Genomic DNA, 14,303 nt, shown 5'->3' with positions numbered 1-14,303 from the left:
GTTTTTGGGCTTGGGCCTCACAGTCAGCATGAATCCTCTTTATCAATAGCTGCCCAAGCCCTTGTCTTGGGGTGTGCCTGAGAGCTGTGTGGAGCCTTGTGACTGTTCTAGTGATGACACAGCTGGGTTGGACTCCACACTGCTCTTGGGGCCTTGAGAACAGCTCAGAAGCACCTACAAAGAGTAAAAGGAGGTTCTTGGTAGTGAATACATTGTGGGATTGATGAACTGAGCATGTGCTGGTTAATACAGCCAGTTTTGAAGTGTAAAGTGTTTTCAAATAAAATTAATTTCAAGATTCCAGTCAATGAAGTGACGTTGGAGCTGATGAAAAGGGAAGGCCTTTTGCCAGGATGAGCAATGCTCGTTTCCTTGGTTTGCACAGTAAATGGGGAAAGCCTTTTATGCTGACTTTTTTTGTTGCTCATTTGTTTTCTGGCTCAGGACTAAGTATTTAATTGGTCAGTTACAGACGACTAGTTGACTTCAGATCATTTGAATTTATGTAATGTTTTCCCCCCCTAGGGATTCTACAAATGAAACTACTGCACATTCAGATGCTGGCAGTGAGCTTGAAGAAGCAGAAGTCAAAGGAAAAAGGAAAAGGGGCCGTCCCGGCAGGCCGCCAGTATGTATAATTTATTTTGGTTTTGTTATGCATCTATTTAATTATTTTTGTTTAGTTATGCATCTATTTATAATTGACTGTAGACTCTTTTTCATCTGATCAGCTTGTGGTCACATAAATAGGCTTTTAATGAGTCCTATGTCAGACTTTATGAAGACTTGTAGTATGAAATATTTATCAAATTGATGTGCAAACAATGTTTGAAATTTATGTCCTTTAAAAAAGGACATAAAAATGATGTCATAATAGCTATTAATTTTTCTTTTGCTAGCTGCTTTCATGAACAATACAGTTTTGTTATTATTGTCATTACAACATTCTTCCAGATATGAGAATATCCTCAGTAAGTACAACACTGTCTTCTTGAAAGTTGTAATGGACTTTAAGTGACAAATGGCATTCTAGCCATCCTTTTATTACTGATAATCCCTTAATGTGAGTGGAAGAATTACAGCATGATATTTACTAGATTACTGAGAAAATCTATTAACCCCTTTAAAAGTCATGTGACTGACATGGACTGCCTTCTATTTGTAGACTGGAGGCTTCAAGGTGTCCCCTGGCATAGTGCAGCAGGTGATATGGTTGTTTTTATGGTTGTTTTGTCTCTGCTGGCCTATCAGTAGGACCATTCAGAAACAGTTCTCTATTACATGGGTATTAGGGAGGCTTTCTCTTTTATTTTCATCTGTTTTATAAAATAGACAATTTATTGGAAAATAAAGGGCAAGTTCTGGGTGTCATGTTGTCCTTCATGTTGGTTCTTGAAGATGATCAGTGTAGTTCCCTTGGCTGTATCACTTGAAGTACCCATGTGGAGTAAGACTTGGTGGGAACTCGTGTGTTTGTTGTTGATGAGTTTGATTCACCTCTTAGCATTGCTCTGTGAATAAACTCACAATGTCAATGTGCCATATATCTGTATAGCACTAGGAGATGGGGATAATTTTTTTTTTAGCCCTGAGGGCTTTGATCCTAAGGCTTACCTCAAACCATGGGCTTGGTGAGAATGTAAGAATGGACAGATCCATGTGTTACTTTCAGGCATGCTGGCCAAGCTGGAGCAAATTCCTCTTTCCTGTTGGTTTTCAATTTGCATCACAGTCTCTGGACTCAAGGAAGGTGCCAACATTTTCAATCCTGGTGTTTTCTGGGCACGTTGTCTTCCTTTTTGAAAGCTTTCAAACACTTTCCCATGATGCATATGTTCTTCATCAGATAAATGGATTTGCTCATGAACATGAAGCCTCTTCAGAGCATGCCTTAAAGAAGTGCTTAAAGAGAACAGCTTATCTGTTTACATAGCTTGTAAGCAAAGGATAAAATGAATATTTAATTAGCAAATCTATGGGGTTTTGTAACTCTAATAAAAAAAAGGCTGGTGTAACCTGATTGCTAACCCAGAATGTTGTCACAATATACAACCTCAAGTCATAGCAACACCAGGGGTATTTTGTACCCAGCACATACCCACTGGAAGGCAAAGGGGAATGTTACAAAAAGCATTTCTCATTCCTCTGCTACACTTTATTAGTAGCTCCTATGGGAACATTTGCTGAAGCACTCTGCTGGTCCTGCTGTCAGGTTTCTAGGGGAGGAATTGCTCATTTTGCTTAGGACAACCCCAGGCTCATTAGGTGTGATTGTCAAGTGATGAACATGCAGAGGCAGCAGCCATTGCTTCAGTCACAAAGTGATGGGCTGTGAGCTGACTGCTGCTGATAAGGTGCAAGACCTCAGGGTTATCAGGGGGAATTCTGAAGCTTTATCTTAATGCTTAAGAGGAGTCAAACACCTCCAAATCCAGTCTTGCATCTTAGAGGAAGAAAATAGAGAATGAAACAAATACAGCGTCCTTTATAAAACTGTAGTTCGTCAAAATTTGGAAGAATTTGCTCAGTTCTACTTTCCCTTTTGACCTCCATCCCAAAATCTCAGGAAAGTGTATATTAGGACTGGAAGAGTGTCAGAGAGGAAAAGCAATATGGTTGTTTATGGGATGGGACTCAGCAGATCTCATTGCAGCCTCCTAGTCAGAGTGGGGTCAGCTTTGGGATCAGACCACGCTGCTCATGGCTTTTCCAGTTTGATTTTGAAAGCTGCCAAGGCTGGAGACTGCACAGCCTCTCTTAGGTGCCTATTCCATTCTACTTCATGATAAATTTCTCCCTTTGTTCTTCTAAAAAAAAGAAAAAAACCCCAAAAGCAAAAAGCCACTCTAATGACTAGAAGAGAGATGCAAAACCTTTGGAAAGGCTAATCTAGGCAATTGAATTTACAGCATTATTTGATGTTAAAAGCCAGGGACTTGATAATTGTATTGCTTTATTAAACCATGTTGCCAGCCCAGCCACTTCTCTCAGGCAAAATGCCTGGTTCTTACCGGAGGTGCAGCTCTGACATTTTTCCCCCCAGCTCTTCACTACCATGGTTTTTGTTTCCTTCACAGGTACCACCTACCTTTACTTTCAGATGTGCAACAGATTAAAAGGTTTAGTTAAGTTCAGAAATGTTTTTCTTAACTTAGATTAGATTTAACTTAGATGATTTTAATTTCTGTTGTAGATCTGAAGAATGGTAGCCCAAAGGCTTTTCTGATTTCTGTGGCTGGGATTTTTTTATAACTTAAATATTATGTTCTAATAAGATTTAATCTCTTCCAGCAAATGCTGATTTGCTTATGTCCTTAGGCCATCACAGCTACAGTGGCACATCTGCCATAAACATACTGACCTCTTGGAAAGGGACTTTGTGCTGCATGATCCTATTACAGAGCTGCATAGAATATATTGCACTAAATATATTTATGTATTTTAAACAGGTTTCTGCTGAGTGTCACAGAATGGACTTGACCTTTTATCAGAAAAATACGCTACTACAAGAGGGTTTTCCAAAGAAAGACAATCTCTGCAGATTTGAGACCTTTGTAAGAAGATGGTGCTCATTTGAAAAACTGCCTTTTGTAGCAAATACCTCTTCAGTTCACAGAGAACTGTAATGCTTTGGGGGTACCTTCACTTTCTAAACCACTTGGAACTAGTTGATCTTTAAGATTTCCTTTCAATCCAAGTCACTCCATTCTAAAACACTGCATTTCAAGTAGCCCCTTCACTTCTGTCCACTGTTCTAATGAGTACTTGGCTGAGCAGACTAGACAGTCAATTTGCCAATAGATGAAGTGCATTGGTGTTGCAGAATAGCTCTCAGAATCTACCCTGACTGTCCTGAGCTCCCTGGCCCTTGCTGTGAGCTGAGCAGGGGCTGCACCATGTCCTGCTCCAGTGGCTGGGGCTGCCTGTTGGCCACGTGCCCTTCTAAGCCCTGAGTCTCACAGAGATGCCCATGGAGGGCCTGGCCAAGAGCTGAGCCTGTCCAGCTAGTGGCATATTGTGTGCACATGTTTGTGATGCTGTGTGTGAGGATACAGCATCACAACTGGCTGGGGATGTATTTAATCAATTCTGGGAATAGAATGTAACAAATTCTGTTTAAGGAGTGACTTCTAACAGTCCTCTCCTTGAAGTTCCTGAGTGATATTGGCCAAAGTGCCCTCTCTGTCTGCTGCATTATTGAAATACATGGGTATGGATGTGCTCCCCTGCTCTGCACAGGGGATTGGAAAGCCCAAGGGCTTATGATGCAGTGTAGCATTCACATCAGTGAGCTCAGATCAGTTATTTACCCATCCTTTTTTGTCTCCTCTTTTGGATCAACACTCTGTTCAGCATTGTTGGCATGCTTTATTTTAAACTACCTGGCCTCACTTTCCCAGGAGCTCAGAACAGCTTGGTTTAAACCTCAGCTGCTGGAGGTTGAGGCAGTGAGAGATCCCTGGCTGTGTTGCAGATTCGAAGTAGGAGTAGACAGATTTAATCTCTAATTCAGAGGACAGGAGAAACATCAGTTTGTCTGTTCCAGCGGTGGCAATTTGGGAATCTCTGCTGGTTTCTCTCTCATCCCATACTCAGAGCCACAGTGTATCTTTCTCCACTTAAAGCAAGATGAAACAAGGCACTTCTGATGCTTTTGTGCCAAGCAAAGCCTGTACAATTTTGCTTTCAGGTCCTTTTGTAGTTTTTGGTATGGAGGAGACAGACCACAATGCCTTATCTTTGCATTCATATGGGGAATTTTAACATTGCAGCAGATTCCTGGCCTTATTTAATCTTGCAGTATAGATGTTAGATACAGCAGGGGATTGAATTTTGCTTCTAGTTCCAAGTCATACGTGTCCTGATTAATAACAGGGAGGAATCCTCTTAGAAGAATTTCTTTTCATACAGTGGAGGTTTGTGGTTGGTGTGATTTACATCAGTGTCCTGTTTCAGCTTGCCTGCCTGATGATTTAGGTCTGTCCCTTACAACTGAAGGGAGTCTGCAGTTCAGTAGAAATGCAGTGCATCTCTAGCAGCTTTGTGAAGACTTTTCTATCCTGTTACCTGTAGCATTAGATGTTTTCCTTTTAAGCTTTTGATTGGATGGTTCTTGTATTTTTGGCAATCTAATCTATTCTTCATTTTTCTGTGGAAATAGTCTTTTTTTGGTAGTAAATGTCTCAGCTAGAAGAATTGAAATTATTCAAGCATTTACAGCATACTCTCTTGACTCTTTAAGATGACTTTGAGAGTTCTTGATAGATTTTTAAATAAGGATGAAAAATAGCACCACCACTCCCAACACTGCCTCTGCTTTTTTTGTCCTAAACTTCAAGTGCTGCAGCTGAAGCAGCTCTGGGTGCCCTGGGTGTTAGGGGACCTGCACCTCTCTTTATTTGCAGGATGAGACTTTCCACAGGGAGCACCTTGTTTGTTTCTATGACCAAAACAATCCACAGGACTGTGGGAATCCAAGAACCTTCTCCCTAGATTACCATGAAGATGGTATGAAATATGTCATAGTGGTTTTTTAATCCGGATTAACTCATGAAGACCTCAGGCATTACCATTCTTCCACTTAACAAAAGCTTATAACACAGGGCTTCTTGAGGGGCTGGTGCCTTGGAGAGGCAAGTTCTTCAGTTTACTCAAGTGGAGGTTAAAAAGCTTCTCCCACCTTCCCAGGGAAGTGGGGTATTCATTCCTCTAAATGACTCATGGTGGGAATGCACATACAGGTGATTGTGTTCAGGTGGTGTTAGGAGGAGTTACTGACTCCAGGACTCTCACTGCCTTCATTTCTTCATGAAGTGCATCACATCAGCTTGGGGAAAGTTAATGGAAAATGTCAAGCCACTTTTACTTTTTTTTTGATAGTGTGTGAATCAATTTTCACTGTATTACTTGATTTTACAAATGTGGGTCACTATTTTCTTCACAGTAATTTTAAAGACATGAAAGGAAAAGTTATTGTGTAGCTAATTTGTTGCAAAATCCTGAACTGCCACCATTTTAGTTTAATTGCAGTCAAGGTGAGTATTTTGTTTCCTGTTTGCATTCATTTAAGTCTTAAAGCAACAGGTGAGGTATGTGACAGTCAATATGGCCGTTTTGTGGCATATTCTGGAACTTCTGAATTTCCTAATGCTGGTGTATATAAACCCTTAGCTTTTTTTGTCACAAATTTGAAAAGTCATCAGTAATTTCTGTTTTCATTTGGCACCTCAGTCCATTTTGACAGCACACCAGCCCAGCTGTCCTGGTGTTTTGGAGTGAAATCACAAATGCAACTGCTGCAGCCTCTCAGCTCCAGGCAGCAGTTTTCGTGGTGTATGATTAAAAAGCCTCAAGCATTCTTACTGTCTCATGCTGCTTTATCCCTCCCTTTGGCAGTCCTACCCACTTCAGGGGGGAACTTCCTGGTTCAAAGCTGTAAAATGGTGTGCAATAATCACAATTTTTGCTCTTGTTAGGACTCAACGGTTTTGTTTTCCCTGTATCTTGATGAGCATTGGATCCATGGGAGCAGCCCTGCTGCAAATTCACTCTGATCTTAGGAAACATCTCATTTTACAGTTGTCAGTGATAGTCTGGCAGGTTTACTGGGCCACACTCGTTCTTGAGCAGGGCTGTTTCTGTGTGGAAGCTCTTCATGGTGTTGGAGAAAAGGTTTCTTTGTTTTTTGCAGAAGGATCACCCTTTCCTGTGAGTGCTTGTGTCTCTTTTCTGGGATGCACAGTTACCTGTGCCTGGTATCCTCAAAGCCAAACATAATTTTTAGATTTGTAGCTTTTGCAACTCCACTTCCAAGAGCAAGTGCCTTTGGAGATATGCCACAGATGCTCTGTATCATGAGTGAGTCTTCTCTGTATTTCTGCAGATGTACCGGTCCTGTCTTTTCCTTCACTTGCTCTGGTGGTGGTGGAGGATGTCTCCATCCTAGGATAGAATCATAGAATACCAGGTTGGAAGGGACCTCACAGATCATTTGGTTCAATCTTGTCTGGCAAAAACACAGCCTAGACAAGATGCCCTAGCAGCCTGTCCAGCTGAATCTGAATTGTACAATGTTGAGGAAGCCCCAGATTCCCTGGGGAGATTGTTCCAGTGGCTCCTTGGTCTCTTTGAAGTAGAATTTCCTACGAGACTTTGTGCTCAGAGACAGGAACCTGTAGGAAGCTCAAGCCTGTCGACATGGCCTGCAAAGTTTCTTGCTGTAAATTCAGAGACATTATGTGCAAATAATGTTTGACAACTGCATTGTAATATTGTGTGTTAATGACTAAGGGACTGCCATGTGCTTTGTGCTTGCAAAACTTCAGAGCACAAGGCAGTTGCTGGGGGACTTATCTATGACTTTGTTTTATCTTCACACTCTGGAGTGAGATTGAGCTTGGGCTTCCTGCCAGATGCCTGCTGGGTGGAAGTGCTGAGGGGTGGATGCCCTCTCACTAGTGCCTTTCCACCTGAAGACAGTGTTAATCCTTGCCTATCTCAAAGTTCACTTTTGGGGTTTTCTTCAGTCTTGAGTGGACCATCCTGTCTACTGGTTTTGTCTCTAGAGGCAGGATTCAATACAGATCCTGCATCTGGGTTTTGCTACCCCAGCTTGGATACACAATGGCTTTTGTTAGATGCAAGGTTTTTCTCCGCTCTGAGAGATGTTCTCATTGTCAAAAGAAAGTCTACACCAAAGAAAAAATTTATTCAGATAGACTCAGTAATATATCTGGTGCTAATTCAGGGCCAGGATATAGAGGTATTTACTTGGATCTGAAGAACCTGGCTTTACCCAGTACTTGTCAGAAGTACATGTGTCAGTCATTTCTGTACCTCTTCTGAGGGCTCGGTGGTGATCTCACTCTCCCATTTCAGACTGGGAGCCTTGGTCAAATCACCTCCTTTTCCCAGGATACCTGACAAAGGGAATTTAAACTGGGCATTTACATGCCCAGTGATTCCACATTTGGAGCCTGTGTCTGTAGTACTCATGCTCAGGTACTCAAACAGGTGGCTTTTCTCAATGCTTTCACTACCAAGGTAGCTTTGGATATGTGCATTTCACATCCATCTCTTACGTATTTTCCTTTTGTTCTTGCAGCATTTAATGCCTCTCTTTCAATTACATGTTGAGAAAAACTGTCTAAGGGGGCTTGCATTAGTTTCTGTGGAGGGCATCAGTTTGCATTCAAGCTTTCATTTAGCAGTCCTTGTAGCTAGATGAAGTACTTACTGTCTCCCAGACAGAATAAGTGTATGGATTATATCTCTCCAAAGAGTCAATTTACTTCTAATTCTTTCCCATTTTAATAAATAGTGATCACATGTTTCTTTCAAGCTCAGTAGAACTTAAACATTTCATATGTTGATAATATACTTACTGTTACAAGCAGCTTTGCACATATTTAAAAATTCATTGAGGGAGATACTCTTGATCCTAAGTGCAAATGTTATCCAAAAAACTTCACAGAGATTGTACCATTATTTTAAGCTTTCCAGCTTGTACTTGTATGCAAGTCCTTAATTGAATATTTGCAAGAGGCAGTTGCACTCTACCTTGCCCTTTGCTTCAGCCCTCTGGCCCCACCCCTTTTAAAGCAGTGATCCCTTTTAAAGCAGTGATCCCTGGACTTGCAGGGCCCTCTTCTACCAGCTCTGCCAGAAATTAGATCCCTTTCCTCTGCAGGAAAATTCTCAATGTGTCTGTGCTGTAATATGCAACTGAAAATGTTGACTTTGTGTTCTTTACTAAAAGCATTAATAGAAACTCAGCTGACAATATACTTGAGTAAACGGTGCCATGAGAATATTGTCCAAAATTTAGTCTTTGAGTTGCTTGTGTGTTGTTTTCTTTAACATAATCCCTCACAATAGCTTCATTGTTTGTGGAAAACAGCAGATTTTGCTTTTGTTTGCCTCACAGTAGGGAGAAAGAAAAGAATATGGAAGTAAGAAATCTGATGTTCTTTTCCCCAGATTTTTTTTTCTGTCTGTTTCACGAGTGACTTAAATTCAGAGCAAACCTTCAGTAGGTGAGTCTTGACAGGTGGTGTCTATACCACCTGATTAAAATCTTGAAGAACAGAGAGAAAATTTACATTAAGTAATTTAGACTCAAAGGGAAAATGTTTTAACTCATAAAATTTTGAAGCAAGAGGCTGTTATGGTGATCTACTAAATCTGGCTGTACAAATTTGGTGATTTGAGTTGAAGAGCTGACTATGTACACAGTTTCTTATAAAAGTTGTATGAAAATATAGAAAATGAATGTTAATGTGGCAAATGTATTTTTAATAACTTACTGTCTTAGATCATTAGTTAAGATCACCAGTTATTCTCAATGTCTATGTGAGACTCATCCAGGGACTGACATCAACAAGTACTCCAGCACTGGGACTTCACCACTGTCTTGGGGTGACCACTACTTACCTTGGCATGGCAGTGGCTTTTAAATAGTCCCTCAACAACTACTGAAAAATAAAATTATATGTACCTGACTGGATCAAGTCCTGGTTTATTTTCCTAGCCGACTCTGCTTTGAGCAGGAGGTCAGACTGGAGACACCTTCCAGCCTGGCTCATCCATGATCTTTGTGTGTATCAATGTGTGTGAGGGTGTAACCACTAAATGCTTATGGATTATGAAGATAAGCTGGGTGTATAAAGAAACCCTGGGTGATTTCAGATGCAGCTAGAATAAACTTTCCCTCTGCTGGTTTTCTTTGCCCAGTCTGCCACGAAGAAACCCCGCAAGTCCCCAGCGGACAAGGGGCGTTCCGACGCTGGAGCCCGAGGGGCGAGTCGTGGGAGAGCCAACGGCCACCCGCAGCAGAATGGAGAAGGGGACCCTGTCACCCTGTTCGAGGTGGTTAAGCTGGGAAAGAGTGCTATGCAGGTAAAATGTCCACTTGTGCTCCTCCTCACAGTTCAGTGTATCCTGACTGGAGTCCAGGCTCAGCTATGCTTTTGGGAACTGTAGTATTTTCTCGTGACTGCATTGGTCCAAGAGACTGGGTATGGTGAAGTACAGGACTGAGTGGGTTCTGATTTAGGGCTGTCATGTATCCTGCTGAAAAACAAGAGACCTGGCAGGGTCATCATATGTTTCAAATTCTCCATTATTTTGTTCACTACTCCTAAGTTAAGAGTATATATTGATATTAAGCAGTTCATTAAAGTATATCCTGTAGCAAGCTTTATATGGGCAAAAAGTATATGAAAATAATGACAAATCCAAGCTTTTTTTGTTCACTCTTTCTGTCAAGAATACCTGCTCACAAAAGCAGGTTTGGAGTGCTTTGCACTGGAACTTGCACTCCTGCTATCCCCATCAGGACAGCAGGTGAAGGATAAACTATTTGCCTAGACTTCCACTGAGTTTGAGGGAAAGCATTGATACATCCTGAAGGCAAATTTTTATTTATTGTAAAATAAATTAGGTTGTCCTAGTTGCCTCTAGAAATGTTTATTACCCTCTTATGTTTTGATCAGTTCAGAGGCCTTTACAGGATGTGTGGGGCCAGGTGAGTTGCCCCTCAAGACTCTGCACAGAGGATTGGTTTTGAGAGTGTCTGTGTGGTGTTTGTAAGCTGCTGTGCTGCTTGGTTTGAAATGCAAAGGAGAAACAATGGGCCCAAAACTCTTCAGCCCATGCAGTCCAAAGCCAACAGTCACTCCTGCTCTGATGGATTATTTAAGCAAACCTCCTTTACTTTGCATTTCAACAATGCAGGACTTAGGCAGTATCAGTTAGTTTGTTTTGATGCTGATTAACAAGAGAAAAGTACAAATTAGGAAAATTAGGTCCTAAGTCCCATTCTCAATATTACTTTGTGTAGCTAAAACCTAAGCTTCTTTTAAGTCTCACAGAAATCAAATATTGCAAATGAGTGAAAGTTGTTGAAAATTTTCTGTCTCAAACCTGTGGAAAATATGAGATTTAGTTTTAAAGAAGTAATGCACAGGAAGGAAATGAGAATTTTTGTTTGTAGCAGTTTCTGTGTTTACACTTATTCAGGATTGACCCTTCTTATCTAGTAGGTGAAGACAGAACAAATTTACTTGTAACAAAGCTATGGATTCCTTATGCCTTTTTTCCTACAACAGAGCTTCCAACTTTGTTTGGTTTTCAGCACTTTTTCAAATTTTGTTTTTGGCAGGAATTGAGGAAACATCTGGAGTCTATTTTCTGGTTTTACTGTGGTACAGAACATACAATATAGTTGATGTAGTATAGTTGACTTAGAGTTATTGATATTTGCAGAAGCCAAATAGAAAGGAATGAGCAACTGCTTTGATATTTGATGACTCTGCGTGTATGTGGAATTGACTTTGATACATTTTATCTATTTCAAAAGAGATGCTGACACAGATCTCTTGCAGATTAAATGCAAAAAAAAAATTGCATGTTTGTATTAAGAAACCTTTTGGAATTTTGATACAAAGAAATTGTGTTGAGAAGTGGAGAATTTGTGCATGCATGTGGATATTGCATGAATTGCATGTATATGCATTTGTATATGTAGGTGCATAGACACACACATGCCCAGCCTGAGAAAAAGTACACAGCACCACCCATGCAGGGGAGAGATTATATGCAAATAGTAAAGGAATAGGCAAGAGTGTTTGAAGGCCTTGGGTGCCAACAGGCAGAAACAACTTGAGCCCTAATTTCAGGAGAATGCATCGCTTGGGCACTTTTGAAAAATTTACTGTTGGTAAAAATATCCTAAAAAATTAAAGAAACCCTATAGTAGGAAAGAGAATGCAGTTAAAATGTGATTTAATATTTTTGAACTTGCACTTCTGGACAATCATCTCATGTGAAACAAGGTTCTGTAAACCAAATTTATAAGTGTCTTTATACTTATATTTTTCTGTAATAGCTTAGAGGTTTTGATGTAACAAATAGGAATGCTTGGCGTTTTTCTTTTTCATAGTTTTGATGCAGATATTTTTGTTCAGTTTTAGCAATTTTGTCAATTTTGCAGTTTTCAAACAAGCACCATATATTTGTATTTGGCCAAACATATGATTTCCCAATATTTAGTTCTTTCCCTGTAATATGAACATACTTTTTTTTCTAGTGCTCCTAAGTTTGCTTCTAGCAAAGAAAACCCAGAAAAATTTAATTAATATATCCTGAGATTACATGGGGGTCATGTGCTTTTGTTTCTGATCTATCTGCTCCTGTTTGCTTTTAGAATTTTTTTTAGTTGTTAGATTTTTCTGGCTTTGTGATGCCAATTCATAAAAGTCTGTTGCTGAATTCAATTTTCACTTCTAAGCGTCTCTATTTTGGTTCTCACAGCAGGATTCATTTATTACTTCTCTTCAGGCTTATTGCTGGTTGCTTCTTCCAGGGAAATAAAATCAGTTTAATTTTTTCTATTTCAAGTATACATAACTCCAGCACTGCTCTTTGCATAAAATCTTGGCCTCTGTCACGGGGTGCAGCTTGTGTCTTGCTTGAACTCTGTAAATCTATTTGATGCCCACATTAAGGTGGTATCAGGCAGTTGTCAGTGCTTTTCATTTGCTCTGTAACCTTTTGTACAGTTAGTGCTTCAGCAATTGTTCTGTCAGCAGCTCTCTGTGTATGAAGTGTGACATGACCTTCTGCTCATGCTTTCTGCAGGTTTACTTTCAAGCGTTACTCCATTAGGACTGTTCATAGAACTTCTTCAGTGGTTCTTGTTTTCATAGTTAAACATGATACTCTTCTGCTTTTTGTCATTTATCTCTTCCATAGATTCATTTTTTAGTTATATCATTTTATGGTGACAGCTCTATCCTCTCCATTTCCCTACTCTGCACTTCCATAGGCAGAAGGGTCTCTATCAGCATTTCTCATGTGCTCAGCTGCCACTGGTGGGAATGAAGGCTTGCCTGAGCCTCTGCTCTTCCAGCTGAGCTGCCCAGGCAGAGACTGACCAGTAGCTGAAATCTTCAGCCATCTCTGCATTGATCTTTATTGCCCTGTCCTCTTAATGGCAGGGTCACAGAACTTGTGATGAGATCAGATTTGGTTTAGGACTCAGACTGCCAATTTCTCATGAGTTATGAGCACTTATCTGTAATGAAGTTTGTACTACTGGTGGTCAAACCAAGCATAGAAGTGTTCTGCTTTCTCATCTGCAAAGGAGCTTTGTTCCCCTAAAACATCAGAGAGAACTGATCATCAATAATTGTAGGAAGAGTTCAGAACCAAAACATGAACAGATCTGTGCCTTGATGACACTGCAATATTCCATGCATTATCAGTCACCCTTTATTGTTAGCAGTTCACTACAGAGCACAGGCTGATTTTGAGGGGAAAAAAAACTTTTAAAAATTGCTGCCTCTGCTTATGCTCAGCTAATAAAAGGTAATCTTGGTGTTGATTAGACATAGTTCAGAATAAATATGGCTCCATTATCTGCCAGCAAGTATTTTAAGATAAGTATCCAAGTACCTAGTGTGTTGAAATGGAATTTTTCATGGTGCCACCAGTTCTTCCTTGTCTTTCCAGAAAGCAGAGGGATGCACAGGGTTCCTCACTGTTCTTACCTGCACATCTTGGCACATGGGGATTTGTGTCCTTTGAGGTTCCCTTGCTGTCCAAGTAAAGCTGTACTTGTAGCACTGCTCCCCCTGCCTTGAGAAGTCCATCTCTGGCAGTAGGACAGACTTATTCCTGAGTGGAGTGACTGCAGAACCATATTTACCTTATGCAGGAGGAGTTACGTGTGTTTTTACATAGATCCTTGAGAGTAACAACATCAGAGCAGCTGTAACTGGGTTACACCAACAATCCAACAGCCTGTCTCTGGCAGTGGCAGCTAAGAAAGGGAATAAGGTGGCACAAACAAATTTTGGGTTTTCTCCCTCCCTCTGACTGTAGGCAGTTCAGGGCCATTGTGGTGTCTGTTCTCAGTGGCCTTAATGGCTCTCTCTTCTCAGAGTTTCTTTTCTCCCTCTAGAAATGTTTTTTGCCAGATCACATCTCTGTGATTCCCTCAGCTATTTCTGAAAGTGGAGGTCTTTGAAGATTAACAATATACAGACATATATTAAGTATTACCCATGCTTTTTGTGTTAAATGCATGTTTTAGTTTAATTGTAATTTATTGTCTTTTAACTGCTGGATTCTCCAGTTGAAGGATGGATAATAGCTCAGGGTTTTCCCAGATTGTCTCAGAAACTCCTTAGGAGTTTGAGTATGCAGTCTGTAAAGTTTACTGGGCAAAATGACTGCATCTATTATTAACATTTAAACTAGTATCTTCATTTTGCTCAACAGATTTCTTTTGTAGCCTAATC

At 40.4% G+C, this 14,303-nt stretch overlaps 1 protein-coding gene across 3 annotated transcripts in view; it reads left to right on the top strand.

The window, feature by feature from the left end:
• STAG1 (STAG1 cohesin complex component) overlaps positions 1-14,303 on the top strand; it is a 154,380-nt gene that overhangs the window by 45,973 nt on the left and 94,104 nt on the right. For 2 of the 3 annotated variants that reach the window (XM_077183770.1, XM_077183771.1), the window contains exons 3-4: positions 526-630; positions 9,720-9,897. In XM_077183770.1, the coding sequence (XP_077039885.1) occupies positions 526-630; positions 9,720-9,897 (283 nt within the window). The remainder of the gene's footprint in view (positions 1-525; positions 631-9,719; positions 9,898-14,303) is intronic. The other variant, XM_054639006.2, reaches the window with a different exon arrangement.

The sequence above is a fragment of the Agelaius phoeniceus genome, chromosome 10, assembly GCF_051311805.1.
Source record: "Agelaius phoeniceus isolate bAgePho1 chromosome 10, bAgePho1.hap1, whole genome shotgun sequence".
Lineage (NCBI taxonomy): Eukaryota > Metazoa > Chordata > Aves > Passeriformes > Icteridae > Agelaius > Agelaius phoeniceus.
The sequence above is the reverse complement of the archived record's forward strand: the minus strand, read 5'-3'. Positions and strand labels throughout refer to the sequence as shown.